Source organism: Agrilus planipennis, unplaced genomic scaffold (genome assembly GCF_000699045.2).
Source record: "Agrilus planipennis isolate EAB-ADULT unplaced genomic scaffold, Apla_2.0 scaffold147, whole genome shotgun sequence".
Lineage (NCBI taxonomy): Eukaryota > Metazoa > Arthropoda > Insecta > Coleoptera > Buprestidae > Agrilus > Agrilus planipennis.
This window is the reverse complement of record NW_020438940.1, coordinates 514,706-536,116: the sequence shown is the minus strand read 5'-3', so window position 1 is coordinate 536,116 and position 21,411 is coordinate 514,706. Positions and strand designations below refer to the sequence as shown.

The 21,411-nt window shown below is 38.8% G+C and overlaps 1 protein-coding gene across 5 annotated transcripts in view; it reads left to right on the top strand.

The window, feature by feature from the left end:
* LOC108738903 (adiponectin receptor protein) overlaps positions 1 to 1,278 on the top strand; it is a 34,750-nt gene extending 33,472 nt beyond the window's left edge. For 4 of the 5 annotated variants that reach the window (XM_018472512.2, XM_018472513.2, XM_018472517.2 and 1 more), the window contains one exon: positions 713 to 1,194. In XM_018472512.2, the coding sequence (XP_018328014.1) occupies positions 713 to 1,194 (482 nt within the window). Of the gene's footprint in view, positions 1 to 712 lie in introns of all 5 variants that reach the window. The other variant, XM_018472516.1, reaches the window with a different exon arrangement.
* The last annotated feature ends 20,133 nt before the right edge of the window (positions 1,279 to 21,411 follow it).

Below are 21,411 nucleotides of genomic sequence, written 5' to 3'. Positions count from 1 at the left end.
AGAGATTTGCGGACAATGAAGAAGTAATCGAAGCTGTAAATGGTTATTTTGAGGAGCTTGACGAATCAGTCTATAGAGATGGCATTAATAGACTGGAACACCGCTATGAGAAATGTATCAGCCTTGGAGGAGATTATGTTGAGAAATAAAAAAAAAAAATTTTTAAAAACCTTGTTTTTCTTGGTCAGGCCGGAAACTTATCAATCCACCCTCGTATTGCTAGGAAACTGTTTTTTCTTATTATTATAAATGAAACACCTTGTATAGTAATGATTTACAACAGGGTCTGAAGAGACTGATCATTACTTCTCATGTGAAGTTACTCACTATAAACAATGATTCGCGCTGGAAAACACGGGTTTAACGGACTGATCCTACGTACTACATATAAAATCACATATTTAAGCAGATTCTTCTTTAAATTGTATGTCTTGACGTGTGCGTCCTAATCATACGCTGCATGTGGAACGGCACTTAAAAGAGAACATTTTAAATAATGAATTTGAAGTTAGCTTACAACATAACGAGAATTTACTCAATAATGGAATTATCTGTTGTTTTATTTCGATAGAACACTACATAAAGCATACAAAGCAAGCTAGTATATCTTTTCATAAATTCTCCCAAAATCATCCATGTTTAACATTTGCTAGAATATTATCATCCTCATTCTTTGCAGTATTCGCGATATTGATTTTGTTTATTGTTTTAGGTTCGTTTGTTCCATGGCTTTATTATGGCTTCTATTGTCATTTCCGTCCAAAGGTCGTTTATTTATCAGTTGTTTGTGTACTCGGCATAACGAGCATAATGGTTAGCTTGTGGGATAAGTTCTCGGAGCCAGCGTGGCGACCTTTCAGAGCAGCAGTTTTTATGACGTTCGGCTTGTCAGGAATTGTACCAGCAATTCATTATGGAGTAGTCGAAGGCTGGTTCAGCAATTACATGAGTCAAAAGTCGTTGGGTTGGCTCTGTCTAATGGGTTTGTTATACATTATGGGTGCACTTATGTACGCGCTTCGCGTGCCTGAGCGCTGGTTTCCAGGCAAATTTGACATTTGGTTCCACTCACACCAGATTTTCCATATGTTTGTTTTGGGGGGTGCTTTCGTTCATTATCACGGTATCACTGAAATGGCTATGCACCGAGTTACAGTTGGACAATGTGAGATACCCGACATGTTAGTTTATTAAAATTGGGGTGACATATTGAATAATGGGATTTTTATGTATATGTTAATTTTATTGTAAATTGTTTCAGTAAATTAGGAAATTTTAGTTTTGTTGTCTTTATATTGCTTGCTGTATAAAGCATAATAATGCTAATTCTGTATCTATTTCTTAAAATTCTATCCTTTATAGTTACAATGAAAATTATTTACAACTGCTTTATTTATGAATTGAATAAAAGTATAAAAAAATACTCTCGTAAATTGCTTCATTTTTAGACATGCATATATTAAAAAATTATAAAATTTGATAAAAGATAGTTTTTTCTTCTTGTTTATGTTAGATTATTTGATGTGAAATTTTGTATTTTTGGGATGATATTGTATTTTAGCATTGTTTATTTTTTTTAATACATACGATACAAGCAACTGTACTGATCAGTTAAAACATTGTGATACCCAATTGATATATCACTTCTTTTTAGTTAGTAATGCTTTTGTTATTATTATTTAATTAGCCGTTGAATGAGACTGGGCTTTGAATACATACATACAATGGAGCATATGGGAGATATATATTGTACATCATTCTGTGTCTACCTAGTGTATTTGATGTTTCTTATTACACGAATTGTGAATATATTTAAATTAAAAAATATATATATGATAAATATATGCATGTATGTTATAACTGGAATGTAAAGAAAATGTTAAATAAAAACTACCATCAGAACGTCGTTTTAAGTTGGGTAAATTACACTATTATTTTCTATATGGTAGAGAATTTGAGAAAACGTTTCACATTATGACGCTTATACAAACATTCTGTATCTTTCACTGCAGGTGTGGCTTCTTTTTTTCTACAAAAGTTTTATTATGTGGCGATCGTAGAATAAAAAGAGTTGTTTGGTCGGGGGACTCCCGTAAAGGCACGACAGCGACAACAATTTTTCCTCATTGATTTGAGGTTATCTGCAGTGCTATAAATTAATTTAAAAATTAATTCACTAGGCACTGAAATTAATCCTACAAATTCCTCTGCAAAAAAAATTGAAAGCTGTTTTGTTCTTTTTAAGTAATTTTCATGTTTTTGGGTGTGCTGAATCCGAAAATGACTTTCATTTTGTCATAGAACGTCACGTTTTCTGACAATGTAGGTATCTATGTTAAATAAGTTATCATCTTAAAATAAAAGATAAAATACTAAAAAATTTTTTTTAATTTATAATTGCGTAATAAAACTTATCTTTTTATCTAAAATACGTCCATTAGTAAACACTAAACACATTTTTTTTTCCCAGTGAGACTCATTTTGGTACATTTTCGCTTATAGGAAGCATCTGGAAGATCTCTCTGAAGCGTCCAACAGTAATCTGCCATCATTGAGACGCTCCATCTTCCCTGGTATCTTTTTTCCATCTCCTTAATATCTTGGTGAAATTGTTCATCTTGCTCTTCACTCACATCTCCTAAATTTTCTGGAAAGTAGTCGAATTAGGCAACCTAAAGCTTGAAATGCTTCTAACATTCTTTTGACGATTTTTTTATAGTTAGGGTCATTGTTATTGCCTAAAAATTTCTCTATGACCTCTTCAAAAGCAATCCACCCTTCTCTTTGAGGATTAGTCATGGTTGTGATGGATTGTGGATCAGCTATAAGCCGTCTAATATTTGGTCCAACGAAAACACCTTCCTTCAACTTTGCCTCCGAGAGGCCTGGAAATATTGATGTTTAAGTATTTGAAGTAATTTCCATCTCGTGGAAGTGACTTTATAAATTGCTTCATCAATCCCAGCTTTATGTGAAGCGGTGGTAGAAGAACTTTATGAGGAGGCACCAAAGTTTTATTCGTTCTTTTTGCCAACGTTAAGCTCCCTCGGAGGCCAACACTTTAGTCCAGTGATTTGATCGGTCTCTACTATCCCATAGACACAAAAAGCAAGGGAATTTAGTAAACCCAGCTTGTTGTCCGAGTAACATGCCCAAAATTTTTAAATCACCGCAAACATTCCAACCGTGGTCCTTATACTTTAATTTGCAAAGAACCAACTCCAAGTTCTTGTAGGTTTCCTTGAGGTGTACGGAATGACCGACCGGAGTATAGAAACCGTCATTGTGAAGCAGAACTGCTTTAAGGCTACTTTTTGAAGAATCTATGAAAATACGCCACTGTACTGGGTCGTATAAGATCTTAAATGTATCCATCAAACCTTCAATATTGGTACTGTGGTGTTTGTGAGCTCTCGGTTATCAAAAATATATACTTATTCGTCTATCAGTAATCGTCACAAGACGTCCGCATCCTCTGCGCTCTCGACCAGTACTGCCTGTACATGCTTGTACCGTAATCGTAACCTTCAGTAATCATTCTTTCGTACATTATCTTAACACATATATACACATACATACATCAGAATACCACATCTCTTTCTTTTTGTATTGCTTTTAATTTCAATCATTTTAAGTATAAACTTAATCCTGAGCTATAATTACAAAACTATAAAATAAACAATTAATTCAAATTTTAATAAACATAACTTAACTACTTTGATCATAAGTATTTCAATCCTTAATTACAAAATCCGTAAATAAACTTAATTCAAAATTTACTTTGTTGGTTATCGTTTTCTTCTTTTTGTGAATTTAATTCTTTCTGCTCTTTTCCTTTATCGACTATAGTCCATTTCCTTTCCGCTTTTTTCAAGTGAACTATATTTCTTTTATATTATTGACTACTTTGATCATAAGTATTTCAATCCTTAATTACAAAATCCGTAAATAAACTTAATTCAAAATTTACTTCGTTGGTTATCGTTTTCTTCTTTTTGTGAATCTTCTTCTTTCTGCTCTTTTCCTTTATCGACTAAAGTCCATTTCCCTTCCGCTTTTTTCAAGTGAACTATATTTCTTTTATATTCTTGACCTGTGGCATCGTTTTTAACATTTATTTCATTGCCTTTGGCACTTACCACAGTGTGTGGTGTGGGGTTGAATTGGGGAGTTAACTTGTTTTCTTTGATTAGGTTTTTTACGTAAACTTTTTCACCAACTTCTATTTCATTTCTTTATCTTTGTCCCTAGTTTCTAAGTAAATATCCCTACTTTCCCAATCTATTAAGCATGGCAGCTTATCTCTAAATTGTCTACCGTAGAATAATTCCGAAGGAGATTTTCTTGTAGACCCGTGTGGTGTACTGTTATACATCATCAAATATTCTAAAAGATCATCCTTCCAGTTAGACTTTAGAGCCTGACTGATTTTTAATCTTTTAATTATATCTCGATTTTGTCTTTCGACTTCCCCGTTTTGTTGAGGCCAATAAGGAATTGTGTGGTAGATTTTAATACCTAATTTTGTGCAAAATGTTTTAAATTCGTGACTGATAAATTGTCTACCATTATCAGCTGTTATGCTACTAGGAATCCCTACTCGCGAAAAAATTTCTTTCAGCACCTTTATTGTATCGTTTGTTGATATGGATCTCATAATTTTTATTTCTTTGTACCGACTAAAGTAATCAATGATTACAAAAAGGTAGTCTCCGCTGGGCAGTGGGCCTAAAAAGTCGATGGCGGTGTTAATCCAAGCCTGTAATGGTAGCTCGCGTCTCTTCATGGGGTTAGGAGGGTTTGGCCCCGATACTAATATACAACCCCTACAGTTTTTTACTGCATCTTCAGCATCTTTATCTATTTTAGGCCACCAAACCTTCGTACGTAATCTACCCTTCATATTTACTATTCCCGGATGACCTTCATGTGCGGCTCCTAAAACTTGATGTCTTAACTTTATTGGTATTACAATTTTATTGCCTCTCAACAAAATATCGTCATGTAGCCAAAGCTCATGCTCAAACAACTGGTATTTTTTGACACTAGCATCCCAATTGTTCCGCAAAAGACCTTCTCTAACTAATTGAAGCTCCTTGTCATTTTTTGATGCATAAGCTATACAGTCTAATGATAATGCAGTTGGCCGTGTATACTCTATAATTTGGTTGACGTGATACTCATCATTGAAAGAGTTGCAGTTTTGGATTTTGCACAATCGTGAGAGACAGTCAGCTATATTATGTTTTCCAGGCTTATAAATAACTTTATACTTATAGGCTTGCAATCGTAATACCCAGCGTTCAATACGAAGACAGGGTTTTGATCGTTCTCCAAAAATAACTTCCAGGGGTTTATGATCTGTAATCAGTTCAAATTCATTTTTCCCATATAGATACATGTAAAAATGCTCAACAGCCCAAACCAACGCCAGAGCTTCTTTCTCGGTCTGGCAGTACCGTTTCTCAACATCGGTTAAACTTTTGTTTCCGTAAGCTATGATACGCGGTCCACTTGAATCATACTGAATTAGAACCGCACCCAACCCTACCGGGCTTGCGTCAGCAATAACTTGTGTTTTATCGTCTGGATCATTATAGCCTAAGGTACGAATGTTGCTAAGGCAATTTTTTAACTTGTCAAAAGCTAGTTTTTGTTCTTTCTTCCAGAATTTGGTGATGTTATCTTGCTTATGAAGCTTCTGTCTAAGAAGTTGCCGTAGAGGTTCAGTTATAGTGGCGACATTTGGAATCCATTTCCCTACAAAGTTAACAAGTCCAAGAAAACTTTGAAGTTTTTCGATAGTGGTTGGTTCTCTGAAAGTTCCAATATTCTTGACATATTTATCGAGAGGTCTGATGCCATCAGGAGAAAGATTATGTCCAAGAAATTGTATATTTAAGGCGCCAAAAATGCACTTATCCTCGTTGAGGAGTGCATCGTTTTCTTTTAGAATACGCAAAGTGTGCCGAAGTCTCGAATTGTGTTCGCCTTCATCACGACCAAATACAACCAGGTCATCGATGAAATTTACCACTCCTTCACATGGTAACAACATTCTTTCCATGATTTTTTGGAAATGTTCGGGTGCGCAAGAAATGCCAAACATGAGACGTTTATAACGGTAAAGTCCCTTACTTGTAATAAAGGTGGTGATCTCTCTACAATCCTCTTTAATTTCCACTTGATGGAATGCATTTTTTATATCAAGTTTAGAGAACATCGTTGCTTTTCTAAATTTAGGAATAAGCTGATCCATTGTTGGCAATGGATGATTCTTCCTTGCGATTGCCTTGTTCGCACACCGCATATCAACACAAATACGAACATCTCCATCACCTTTTAAAACAGGTACTATCGGTGAAACCCAGGATGAGGGCTGATTTACAGGTTCGATAATATCCATTTTTATTAACTCCTCGATTTTATCGTTTATTTTAGTTTCTAGAGGGATAGGTACTCGTCTATACGGTTGACAAATTGGTCTAATAGCTTTATCAATAACAATCTCCAATTGTACCCCTTTAAACTTGGGAAACGGAGATTCACTCACCAAATTAACATTGTATCCTAGCTTTAATACTTTTAAACGAATGGCCGTTTCTTTCCCTAGCAGATTCCTCGACCCATTGCGTATGACGTAGAATGTAGCTTCAGAATTATTAGTCCCTATTGTTATTCTTGCCTCAAATGATCCAATTATTTCTAATGGGCTTTTAGCCCCGTAAGCTTGTAAGATTTTATCCGGATCTTTCTGCTGATTTGACACTATAATCTTACTCCTTTTAAGATGCTCCCAAGTTTTATCGCTGATAATATTGCATTTACTTCCTGAGTCAGTAAGCATCTGTACAGTTACTCCCCCTAACTGACAGTTGATTATAGAGTCATCATCTATGTGGAAAATGTAATCAATTGCAGTATGTGGTTTGTCAGTTGACCCAACCTTGGGTTTCTTATAATAGTTAGTTGTTGGGTTTAACTGAGTATTATTTTTACGTTTGTTAGCCTTCGTCCTGCATTGCTTTTGAAAATGGCCCTTGTAACCACATTTACTGCAGATTTTATCTTTGGCTGGACATCGGCTACTATCACTTTTATGATTCGTGCTACCACATCTACTACATGCGATCTGCTTCTCCGTGCCAAATTTCTTCATTTTGTCTTCGACTCTATTGATACCGCAACTTGATTTTTCATTGAAATCGTTTAATTGTCTTTCAACGGTTTCAAGGGCATTTGCTTCAGTTATTATTTTATCTACTGTTACTGTGTCTCCTAATAAAAGTATTTTCTTTCTTAATTCTGCAGAAAGGCATTTCTCGGTTATTTGATCAATAAGATTTTGATTTTCATCAGTAAATTTACATTTTGAACTTTGTCGTCGTAACCTCACTAAAAATTTTTCAAATTTTTCACCTTGTTCTTGTTTCATTAATCTAAAAACATGTCTCTCGTAAACACTACTCTGTTTTGGGGAGAAATATTCATCCAGTTTTTTAATAGCTGTTTCATAAACATCAACTCCTTCACTCTCATTAACGTAAGCTCCCGGAATGTTAAAGAAAATATCTTGCAAGGATAAACCCCCGGTATGCAAGAGTGTGGCTCTCTTCTTATTAGGTTGCTAGAAAGTATATTTCTAGTGCACGTTTCCATCTCTCCCATCGAGAACCCACGGAATTAGGATCACCTTCGCACTCAAATGCTTCTAATACTGGTACGTGAGTCATTTCAGAGTTGTTAGGCTGATCTGAAAATATAAAATTTTCTAATTTTCATCCCTTTGAACATCGTAATTGTGATGATATTAATTTTATTGTCGATTTTATTGTTTTTCCTCTTTTTTCATATTGGTTGCGAAATGCGTTTTGAACCATATTAGCTTTGTGTCAACATTGCACTTTTTGCAATCATATTGATGAGCAATTAACTCATTGGAACTTCGTATTGATGAGTAATTAACTCATTCAGTAATCATTCTTTCGTACATTATCTTAACACATATATACACATACATACATCAGAATACCACAGGTACAATAAACCAACTCGTCCTCCTGGGCAAAGTAGGAAGTGAACTGCTTCTCACGATATCTAAACCGGGAGGATGACACTCCCGGCAAAAGTAAGTAAGTTTGAGCCTTTATCCAAGCAACTCAGCAGAGTTTTTGGGAAGATTTAAGTCTCTTACCAAATCATTTAGCTCGTCCTGGGCAAACAATTTCGGACTGCTGTCATCTTCAAATTCAAAACTTGACGTGTCATCGGATTCAGGTACAGCACCATCTTCGTCAAACTTGTAATCTCTTCTAAGGTAGCAGAGGCTTTGGGCACTGGTATTTCGGTCCCATGAGGGATGGGACGAATAGCTGATTGCAGATTTGGGTTTGAAATTGACTGCTTCCATTTTGAATTATACATTACACGACCAAAAGTAACAATCATCACTATGATTCTTTGGCTCGCGTCATACCATAGGAATCGCATATCGGAAAACTTCAACACATCGTTTGCAGACTTTATGAGGTGCCCAAACTTTATCCTGATCTCCAAGTTTTAAGCCAAAATACGCGAAGTATACTTTTTTTACAAAGTCCGTAATATTAAGTTGTTGCTTATATACCATATATTCGCCATAAATATAACAGAAACTCAGATGACTTCACACACTTCCGCATAGACGACATTGCACTATATTGAACCAAGATTTATAAAACAGTGACGAGTTAACACGTAATTGTACCGCACGTTCAGGTTACAACAAGTTTATGTTTGTTAATTTAACTCACACAGGGCGTTCTTTATTTAAAAAGTAATGATAGTTCTATTATGTTGCTACTTTAGGTTGGGTATTCTTACGGCTCACCAGCACCGCAACACGTCTCCACTCGCACTCCCCGACCTCCTCGCTCCACTGCCGGAACGCGACCGCAACGTGACGCAGGCGCATGAGACAACCCACATTCCAACCAATACACTAAATTCCTTTTTTGTTTTATTTATTTTTATTGAACATATCTATTTATTAATAAATCTAAATTATAAGACAGTTTTATGTACGTAATGTGGTTTTCTATAAGTGTGATTAAATTTTATTGTTTTCTAAACGAATCAAATATAATTGATGGCTCTATAGGTAAATAAAAATCAAAACTTAACATTATTTATGTGAACTAGTATTAGGTTTCAACATTCATTTTTTCGTCATGGATTTCATTACTACAACAAATAAGTAGTCGCCACTTGGGAGGGGGCCCATCAAATCGATGGTGATATTGATCCAAGGCCCGTCTGGCAGCTGACGTCGTTTCATAGGATTTGGTGCATATGGTGCAGGTACAAGAGTGCATCCCTTACACGCTTTCACGATATTTTCGGCATCTTTGTCACATCTAGGCCACCAAACTTTTGTTCGAGCCTTGCCTTCATCGACACCATGGAATGTCCCTCATGGGCTGCATCTAAAACTCTTTTATGTAGTGCCGAGGGGATCACAATTCTTGTTCCTCTCACTAATATGTCCTCATAGAGACATTGGATCCAGTCCTCATCGAATGTTTCACCACAAATTATGCACTCTGTTTCCTCATTTTCCGACTCAGACGCAACCTTCTTCGCTTTCATCTGCACTTTTATATATTTTTTATCTTTGCCACAGCTTTAGAATCTCCATTATTTTTGTAAGGCGAAGATGTCAAAATTTCGCTTCTTTGTGTTCTTCTTCTTCTAGCTGTTAATCGTTTCTTTGAGGCATCTGGAAGAGGTGACAAAACCTTAATCACATCATTAATATTCCCAACATCAACACTTTTACTTGGCACAGCCTTTTGTAGGGTTGCTGACGATACAACTGAAACGCCAATTGCTGGTTCAACGTTTGAGTTTGCCACTGTTTCATGAAGTTGAATGGCAGCTGACGATACGGGCAGAGCACTGGTTGACGGTCCTGGTGTATTTTCAAATGCTGTCGCACTAGGAGCTTGGATTGTTGACTGGCTAGATCTAACGCCGAACCTAAAAAGTCTAGGTCTGAAAACATGTCTCGATTGAAGGGCTGGATGCAGCGGAAACCACTTTGGGCTATCTCTAATCTTGCAGCTTTCGTTAACGCTATATTTGTTACTCTAGCGATGTCGTCAGTCGAGCACCAGGATTCTGACGCATCCACGATGCACTTGCTGACCCATAAGCTTGTTTGAAAGCTTTGGAAAACACTCGGTCTAATGGCTGAAGCTTGTGATTCGTATGGGGCGGAGTGCTCAGCATGTGAATGTGATTATCTCTAGCAAATTCAATAACATTTAGATCTTTGTGGCTATTGAGTCCGTCTAATATTAGCAGAACAGGGTTGTAATCATTCCTGTGGAATAACGTGAATAATCCTGTATATTACTTACAGAAAATTAATGGATTTTTATGTATACTAAATACACACTATTTCAGATTTTTATATACATAATGTATCTACTTATACAATATATTTTTCGTTCGTTTAATTGGAAATTCAAGTTACTTCTTTGTATTGATGTTATGAACTTCGCCCATGTACATCTTTTGCATACGCACAATACAAACAGGCCGCCGTATACTTCTGCACAAACCGCCTCATTTTAGAAAACCAATATGATTTCTTCAAAAGTTCCAGACACTTTTTGAAACCAGGATGCCCAATATCGTCATGGTGTTTTCATAATAAGCCGAATTTTGATATTGCAAGAACATACAGTTTGTCAACTTCACCTGTGACCAACCGCTTATATTTCACCTTAAATGCTGTCCTCACGTCTTCACGTATCAGCTGTACCTCCTTCCAATGCCTATATAATATCCTGTAGCTTCTGGTTCTTCAATTGAATTATTGTTCTATCGTCTATTTATCTCCACTCACTTCGTGTCCTAAATACTCAATGGAAGTGTTAAGAAAAGAGCATTTCGCGATGTTTAATTTAAAATTCGCCTCCCCTACTAAGTCTAGCACCTGTTCAAAAAAAGTCAACCCATCTTCAATCGTCTTAGACGGAATTAGTAAATCATCCATACATGTTAACACCTCACCTCTGGAACACCGCCGGAGAGTTTTCCAACCCAAAACGAACCCGTGTAAAGCGCCGTATTATCGATTGAATCTGGATGCATAAGTATCTGGTGATATTCTTGTGTCATATCCAATGTTGTAAAAAGCCACTTGCCCGTCAATCGGACTAGTTGATCTGCAATTAGTGGGAGATGATACTTAAACTTAACTGTGATTACATTTAACGCTCTATAGTCCAGCAGTTCCAAATTTGTTTTTTGCTACGAAACCCTTTCTGATTCATTTTTTTGCGGAATTTCATCTCGACAGACAGACGAGTGTTTCGTTTCCATTTGTCACCCAACCTCCAACAGGTTATGGGCCCAGGCAAATAAACACGCGGGTCTAAATAAACCGAAGAAAATAACCTCAACGTGATCAAGAGAACGGCGTGTCGGCGCGGCAGTCATCTTGCTTTTTCGAGAAGCTTCGAGGTGAAGCAAGAAGGAACAAAGGACGCGTTCTTGGACATTGTGTACCCGATCAATAGTAAATAAAAGGAAGGACATGAGTGCCAACAGTACTGTGCATATTGAGGCCCTAGGCCGAGATAATTACGATATGTGGAAACTGAGGATCCGCGCCGTTTTAGTCAAGAATGGTATGTGGGGTTATGTCAACGGAACTTTGACCAAACCAGATCCGACGAAAAATAAAAATGTTAACGACGTCGATGTACAAGAGTGGTGTCCGACATCACTCTATCCCTCAGTGACAACCAGTTGATGACAGTAAAGCACTGTAAAACGTCTCGCGAGATGTGGCTCAAGCTGGAAAGCACAAATCAGTCGAAGGGGCCGGCTCGCAAGGCCGCGTTGCTCAAAAGTCTGATGTTGCAGAAGATGACAGAAGGAAGTGATGTACGCGATCATCTTGGCAACTTTTTCGGAAACGTCGACAAGCTATCCGAAATGGACGTCAGACTGGACCCGGATCAACTCACCATCCAACTGCTGTACAGTTTGCCTCCTAGTTTCGAAAGTTTTCGAATCGCAATCGAGAGTCGAGACGAATTGCCAACCGTTGAGAGCCTGCGCACCAAAATAATCGAGGAAAGCGACGCGAGAAACAACGCTTCATCGATTGTTGATCAAGGTGCCATGTTCGCGAATAGGAAGGGTCCCGGTAAAAAGTATCGACCGAAGCCAGCTCGGAACTCGAACGAGAAGAGCGACAAGGACACCTTTTTTCCCTACAAGTGTTCAAAGCCCGGAATTAAGGGACACAAGGCGGCTAACTGCAAGGGCAAGGGCAAGAAAAACAAGTTAGAAGACGTATCGATGCTTGCGATATTCGAGGAGAGCGACACGTGCCAGATCGCAACTAGCGGCGTCGAGGACGTCTGGTGCCTAGACAGCGGATGCACTTCTCACCTGTGTGGCGACACGACGAGATTCACCGAGCTGGACAAAAGCGAGACGGGACGGCTGAAATTGGCGAGCAGTGCGACGGCGGAGATAAGGGCGAAAGGAACGGCGAGAATTGCGACTAGCGTGGATGGCCAGCAGCGCAAAGTTACCCTTAATGAGGTACTGCACGTTCCCGAGACCCGGACCAATCTTTTGTCGTTGTCGAAGATCACCGATCACGATTTTTAGATCGTTTTCGACAAAGAGAAAGCGAAGGTTTTTGATCGAGACGGTGTGACGCACATGATTTCAAATCGCAAGGAGAACCTGTACCTCGTGCAGGCCACCTCCATCGAGGGATGTCACAACGCAGTATCTGGAGTGGACCGAGACGAGAAGTTGGCTCAACTTTGGCATCGTCGGATGGGTCACGTAAACTTTCGCGACCTCTTCGCAGCTGCGAGGAGTGGAGCCATCCGTGGATTGGAGCTGAAGGGAAATTTGGATGACCTTGTCTGTGACATTTGCACCAAGTACAAAATGACGCGAAAGCCTTTCCCGAAAGTCGCATCGTGTGACTTCAAAGCTCGAGGTCATTCACACGGACGTCTGCGGCCCTACGCGCGTTGCATCGCACTCCGGCTCCCGATACGTAATTACGTTCACGGACGACTATTCGAGGTGGACGGAATTGCGGTTCATGAAGTCGAAGGACGAAGCGTTCCAGATGTTTCGCGAATACAAGGCCTTCGTCGAGAAGCAGCACGGGTTGAGAATAAAGTGCGTCCGTTCTGACAACGGTCGTGAGTACGACAACAGGGCGTTTAACGACTTCCTGAAGTCTGAGGGCATCCGACGCGAACTCACGAAGACGCACACGCCCGAGCAGAATGGCGTATCCGAGAGAAAGAATCGAACTCTCGAGGAGGGAGCTCGATGTCTGATGTTGTAATCCGGATTACCTCAATCGTTCTGGGCGGAAGCGATTAACACCGCTAACTATCTCAGGAATCGATGCCCAACCAAGAAGCTAAACGGGAAAACACCTTTCGAGTTTTGGTACGGTAAGGAGCCGACCGCATATCACCTGCGGGAATTAAGAAGCAAGGTATTTTGTCTCGACAAAGTCCCAAACAAGGGGAAATTCGATCGCCGTTCGAGAGAAGGAGTTCTGGTGGGCTATTCGGAGCAGTCAAAGGCGTACCGAATTTGAATTCCTGAAACGAGAAGAACAGAGATCACCAGAGTTGTCGTTTTACGAGAGAAAATGATCGCGCGCGACAGTACAGTCGGAGACATTTTTCCGCGAGATCGGGATGAGGTTCGTGTTGAACCGAACAACCAAGTTCACGAGTTAGAGTTTGAACTTATCCCGACAGAAAAAGATCGACCCGCGTACAAGATCAACCTGACATCGACGAATTGGAAATTCCTGAGGGGTTCCGAGGTTTTCCGGCTGATGAAATGGACGATCCGGCTCAGGAGATACGACCTGAAGAACTAGTAACTCCACCTGCGGAACGACAAGTAGCGCCACCTACGAAAGGACCAGGACGACCGAGGTTGGTTAGAACGGGACAGCGCGGGCGACCGCGTAAACTGTACTGTGCTCAACCAGGGGAAGCAGCGAACGTTGCAGAGGTTCCGGTCAATCAGGCAGTTTCTGGTGAGAACTCGGCGGAATGATTGGAAGCGATGGCAGAGGAGGCTATTGCTTTGATCCAGAACAACACGTGGAAGCTGGTCGGACGTCCCAAAGGACAACGTGTCATAGGCAGTAGGTTAGTCCTGCGCAATAAGCATAACGCCGACGGTACCATCAGCAAGCGAAAAGCGCGCGTGGTCGCGCGCGGCTTTACGCAAAGACCAGGTATCGAGTTCCACGACACGTTTGCCCCAGTCGCAAGACTGAGCACGATCAGGTCCGCGGTTGCGATCGCCGTGCAAGAAAATCTGAAGATCCAACAACTAGATGTCAAGACAGCTTATTTGTACGGAGAAGTCCAGGAACAGATTTTCATGGAGGCACCGGAACACTTCAAGGACGTTTTGGCCTACGTCGTGCAAGATAAGAAGATCGACTAAGATGTGAGGAAGAAGGCAGACAAGATGCTGAGGAAGTTGACTGATCACGACGTGGTTTGCCTGCTGCAAAAAAGCTCTACGAGTTGAAACAGGCAGGGCGTGCTTGGTATTATTGTATTGATGGAGCGATGATGAACCTTAAGGCGACTTGTTTGGATGCAGATCCCTGCCTGTACTTCATCGGGCCAGTCGAGGACAGGACTCACATCATCTACGTGGACGATATTTTAATTATGTCCCGTACGGATGCGAAGATTGAAAAGGTGAGAGACTTCCTGAAGACCAAGTTCGAGATCAAGGACTTAGGCGACGTGCGGTATTGCTTGGGGCTGGAATTCGAGAGAGGTGCCAACGAGATGAAAATTTGCCAAAGAGGATACATCGACGAGATCTTGGAGAGATTCGGCATGTCACAATGCAGGCCTGTCAGTACGCCCATGGAACGGGGAACGAAGCTGCGGAAGAAGGACGAGAAGTCTGACGAGCAAGCAGAGAGCTTCCCCTACCGCCAACTGATAGGAGCTCTAATGTACCTGTCAGTGGGCACAAGGCCGGACATATCTCACGCGGTGAGTGCCTTATCGCAGTTCAATGACTGCCACGAGGAACAGCACTGGAATGCTGCAAAGCGATTTCTCGCAAAGACACGTGACCTGGGTCTCCTGTTCTCCAAGTCCGATGATTCAGGGGTGATGTTCGTGGACGCTTACTGGGGAAACTGCATCGTGGACCGAAAGTCGTACACAGGGTACGCATTTGTCATGAGCGGCGCAGCGGTGAGTTGGAAGTCCCGGAAGCAACCGACGGTAGCATTGTCATCGACAGAGGCCGAATGCATGGCCCTGTCGGACGCAACGAAAGAAGCCTTGTACATGAGGAGGCTGCTCAGCGATTTTGGAAAGCGACTCGATGCCGTCCCACTCCGTAACGATAACATCGGTGCACAGAAGGTCGTGTCGAATCCTATGTTTCACTCGAGGACGAAGCATATCGACATTCGATACCACTCCGTCCGAGATGCTAAAAAGGAGGGGATGATTTCAATCGAGTACACTCCGACAGACGAGATGCCTGCCGATATTCTGACGAAGGGGTTGTCAAGCCCGAAGCACGAGAGCTGTGTCCAAGGTCTTGGTTTGGATTCCCGTAGACCAAGATAACTCAATGGTTTTCTCTTCGGATGTTGGTCGAGAGGAAGTGTTGGAAATCACGTGGTCCGCCCACCATCCTATACACATGGGCAACAGCGCTCTCGTTTTTTATTGTTTCCGTTGTCATAGTTAGTTACTAATCAACCTTTGTACACAATTAATTTTTCACATTGTATTTTCGAGTTCAATATAAATCGGTTGTTTAAAATTTAGACGAGTGTTTCGTTTCCATTTGTCACCCAACCTCCAACACAATCTCATCATATTTATTTAGCAAATTTATTTATTTATTCATTAACCGGGCTGTTGTCACATTCAAAAATTTGAAGTTTCAAAGTATCGAAATAAGGGCATTCATATTTCAAATGTTCGAAGCTCGTTACAACATATGAATCACAATTCAAACAGATTTCATCTTCACCTAAACAATTTGATTCCGAACCATAAAAAAATGAACTTACATAATTATTTCTAAGGCGAGTTTGTGCGTACAGACGCATTGAGTTTAATTATCTTATTTTCGTGAGGTAAAAAGCACAAGAACGAAAACGTGGTGTGATAAGAGATGGGTACAAACGTTTTTTACATCTGTTTCGTATAGATATAGTGCGTAGCGGAATAAACATAAATCGATGTTCAAGTTGCGCAAATTATCGATATCCCAGAGATCTAGCATATCCGATTCGACAAAAAATAATTTCAAGGATCCCATCCAGTTATCTTCACATGTTTGTTTAGAGAGGTGTAACTCTATCAGTTTTTTCAGACATTTTTTCAGGTATCTTGAATCGTCCATATCACAAAGTTTAATAAGCCAGTTCAACGCGGCTTTAAAAATTACATATTTGATATGAAGAATACCTGCTTCTAATCTAACCGCGTATGCTGGTGTGTTTTTCGGTAGACGAAGTACAAGTTTGAAATACTTTAATTGTGCTTTTTCAAGCAGCTCATAAAGATTAGAACTATATATATGTGCACTATACAAAATTGTGCTTTTTATCAAACTTTCGTGTAATTTCAATATAACATCCCAAGAGTACGATTTCGCCGAGTATAAAGTTTTTAAGGTCTCATGCGTAGCTACAGTGTATTTATCCGCAACTTTTTTTACAACACCTAAATATTCGTATTGAGATGTTGTTTTTATTTGATCGTCACCGCATTTGAAAGATGTAAAATTAGAATTTCTCTTTTTCTTTTGAAACTGTACGATTTGAGTTTTAGATGTATTCATTTCTAGATGGTTTAGTGAAATTGAAATTTCTCTACAACCTTCATTACGCAAAAATTGTTCGATATCATATAAAAAAAGGGCAAAAAGAAAAGGGGTCAAAATTTCTCCTTGTAGCACGCCTCTTGTAAGTTTCACTTTGTTTGTTTGGTCTGTACCAATTATGATAAACGCTGTTGCTTTTGAATAAAAATCTGATATAATATTACAAAATTTGGAGCCGACACCTAAAATTTTCAGTTTTTCTATTAAGGATACGTGGTCAACAGTGTCAAATGCTTTGCGAAAGTCTACAAATAACCCGAAGATGTTTTGTTTATGTTGTTGAGAGTGAATTAATAAGAGTGTCGTTCATTTCATCGACTGAATCAAAGATTTTTACAGACGTCCGGGTGGAACGCAAGTTGATCTTTAAATTCTGTTGCGCGGTTATCTCTCCATTTCAATTTCTCGATTAGGTTGTCCTGAGTCTCATTCAAAATTCTATCAAACGTTATAATGATAGGAAAATGATCTGATCGCGTTGTAAATTGAAGAACTTTAAAATCTTTTAATAAATGTAAACTATTTGACGAGCACCAAAAAAGATCAACTATACTTTTTTCATTATAAGCAATGTGCGTATAATTCGCGGGGGAGTCACTGCGGGACCTCCCGTTTAATACCAAAAGGTCATGTTTCTCCATCAAAGCGGTTAATTCTCTACCTTTAGACATCGCCAATGTATCTTGTGACTTTCTATCGCAGCAAAAGTTTGAATTTAGCAATTCCGCTGAGTACGGATTCAAATTACCTATTCTGCAGTTCAAGTTTCCCCCGATAAAAATAGGAGTACCCGGGTAATTGAAAGAAAGTAACAAAAAATTTTCATCGAGATCATTTAAAGTAGGTGTGATTTCATTCAACGGAGGAATATAAACAAAAATCAGTATAAATTCAATTGTTTGGAATTGGATTACACATATAATAAAATGTTTTTTTGACTCAATAATTTAAGGGATCTTGTTGGCGAGGTAAAGTGTGAGAAGGCTTGGTTGGCGGCATTTCGAGCGCCGAACCACGTAGAAGATTAGCAATTTGATTTGAATCGTACACAGTTTGGCCGATTAAGATGTTGTTTCCTCGGATTTTTGGTGCAAATCCTTTCTCCCTCAATTCAGGGAAAAACAGTAGAAGTCTCTTTCTCTGTTCCCTCTCCTCCCGTGTGAGATCATCTCCTATTGCTAAACCAAGGTTCCGCAGCTGCTTTGTGAAACGAAACATGGAGGATTTCATTTGTCTTGATGCGAATTGTATCAAAACAGGCCGATTACCGATGACTTTGCCTCGCCTGGCTACCGAAATCACTACATCATTAGTCACTTCACCGTTTACACTGTGTACGGCTTTTATAACGTTGGTTTGCAAGGACGCATTTATTTCCTCCCCATCGGGTACTTTGAATAGCATCAGATTACTCGCACGATCTCTGTTTTTAAGATTATCAATTTCTGTTTGTAGATTCACGATTTGGGATTTCATGGCGTGTATGTCCTCGCATATTGGTTTAATTTTAGCAGTTTCAGCTCTCACGGAATCCATTTCACTATCAATTCTCTGCATGTGGCCTAGAATTTGATCGATTTTTTCTTCCATGGTCAGTTTCACTGAAAGTTCAGCAACCGAAGAAAGGTGTCCCGTCACCATCTCGTCTCAATCCCGTTGAACTCACTTTTCACGAAAAGAGAAATAAATAATAGGACACTCCACACTTTCGACTCAAAATTCGGTATCAAAATCTTTATTGTATGTATGCATTTAATGTACATATTTTTACTTCGAATATCCGGAGTGTTGTTTAGTCTAATTCTGAATTTGTTTTTAGTGTAGGCCTAAACAAAAAGCTCGTTTGTAATGTGTAAGTCGATACAAACTGAAATAGGAACCGAGATAACTTTCTGAACGACTGCAGGGTATTCATTTTTAATTTTGATCGAATGGTCATTTAATTTTGTATCAACTGGTGCGAATTTCTGTTTTAAAGAGGGTGCATTCTTAATATCGATCGAGTTTTTATACTCTAACAAAGTTAACATTGATGTCGTTAGAAAATATATTTTCTATTTTGTCTCTCACTGTACACCTGCTTATAGTTATTTTCACTGTAAGGACCTACGTTGAATTTATCGAATATATCGGTCAAATAAGCCAATTTCATTATCTATTTTGTTCGACATGATACAGTTCAACATGATTATCATCATCATCATAGGGTCGTCATTCCTAAGACTGGTTGGACATGTACCTATCCTGGGCTAATCCTCACATTTCCCTAAAACTAGAACAACCCACATCCTTAAGTATTTGCGAAGAGTAATCTAATCTAGGTCTACCTCTACTCCTCCTAACTCCTGGTTCTGCCTCTAATATGTCTCTGATTAGACCTTCATGTCAGAGAAGGTGTCCTACCACCTATATCGCCTATTTCTTATTGACTTCCATAAACTCCTCTGTTCTCCTGTACTTTCTAATACCTCTTCATTTCTAACCTTCTCTATCCACGTTATCCTCATCATTCGTCTATAACACCACATTTCGAACGCTACTAACCTTTCCTTTTCCGCCGCGCCCACTGTCCATGTTTCGTACCCGTACAACGCCACGCTCCAAACATACACATTTAACAACCTTTTTGATTAACAAATATAAAAATTGGTTGCCCAACTTTTCTTCTCAAAAGTCATTTCACTTCCGTATGGAGAAGTAGTGATTGATGCTGACTTCCCATTGTAATCAAATTTATTGTATTTTAAGTAAGATCGACTGACTGAATTTTCCGATCATAAATTGAACTGTTAGGGTTTGGTCTGTCACTACTGGTTCGGTCATAAAATGAAATATGGTGTTACAGTTATTTTTTATTAGGACAGGAGTAGTATATATATAGCGACTCTGGATCAGAGTGGGGATGACTTTTTTTGGTATTATTATCTCCTTTCTACGCATGCGCGGGGCGTGGCTTGTGAATTTTTTTTCTGATTGGTTTTTTTTGAGAGGGGGCGTGGCTTGTGATATTTTTTTTTTTTCGACCAATGAGCGTTCGTTCTTTTGGGATAGGAGTGGGGGTATAACCGTATATGGTATTATTTTTCGAGGAGACGTGGCTTGTGATATCTTTCGACACCAATGAGCGTTCCTTATTTTTGGGATAGGTGTGGGGGTATGACCGTATATGGTATTATTTTTCGAGGAGGCGTGGCTTGTGATATCGTTCGACCAATGAGAGAACGCGAGCGCTCGTTGAGTGATAATGATTGTACTATTGTTTTATTATTTTTTTTTTGTTTGCAGAGTTCATCTATTTTGAACTCTTTCCTTATTATGATGATTATAAAAACATGGATGTTCCTCCTGGAATTGTTGGTGTTTTTATCTTTTTAAATTAAATATTTTGACAACTTATTTTACGCGCAGTAACGGATCCATAACTAACGTTATATAATTTTTTCTAAAATTGTTTATATACAGCATTTGAGATCTTATCTGCTTTGTGTTTGCGATTATAGTAAATTAAATTAAACTTTAGCTTTCATTTAGATTATAATATTTTTTATTTTCATACAGGTATAATACAAAGTAGACCATGGAAGTGTCACAGTTACTCCATAGCTATACTAGGTGTGGTGTCTTATAAAACCAAAAATTATAGGAACTGACTATTGTTGTTGTAGTATCCCATGTCGTCAGGAAACATTTGCGATTCGCCGCCGACGACGATATCCTCCTCCTCGTCATCCACAAAAAAAAAATTTTTTTATCGTCAACCTCTATCAATACAAATAATATTAAATGCTTACCAGATGTACAGTTGAGTCGGATGTGATTTAAGCTTGAAAAAGTCTTTTATACTGATATAACCTGGTAGACTTTTGGAACGAGAAACATACGTGCGCCTAAGGTGTCATTCATGAAGAAAACAAATGGTGATTATAATTTGTGTTTATAATTAACAACAAAGGTCGGTAGTAGATCCGTTTGACGGCAATAATTTTTTGTATAAAAAAGACTCATACCGGGTGTTAGATCGTTAAGATACATACTAGAAGTGCTACTGAACATAAGTATAATAATGGTTAAAGCGTCAACAAATCTACCACCGTATTATAAGTCGTCTAATGACTATTACATTAAAAGGGGCAATTCAAACATCATCTGTTTTGCGTATTGCGTAAATGTATTCTATAGATGTAACAGATAATAAGGTTGTAAAGAAAGCGAAAGGGGTTAAGAAAATTGCTGTAGATAAATTAAGTATAACCAATTACAGAGATTGTTTGTATAAGCAGAAGATTTATTATAGTAATATGTTAATATTTAGATCTCAAATACATAATATATATACGCAAAATGTAAATAAAATATCCTTAAGTTGTTTAGATGATAAGAGACATATAAAGGAGGATGGGGTTTCAACCTATGCTTGGGGTAATTACAATATAAAATAAAACTGTTAAATATATTTTTCTTGTTTTTTTT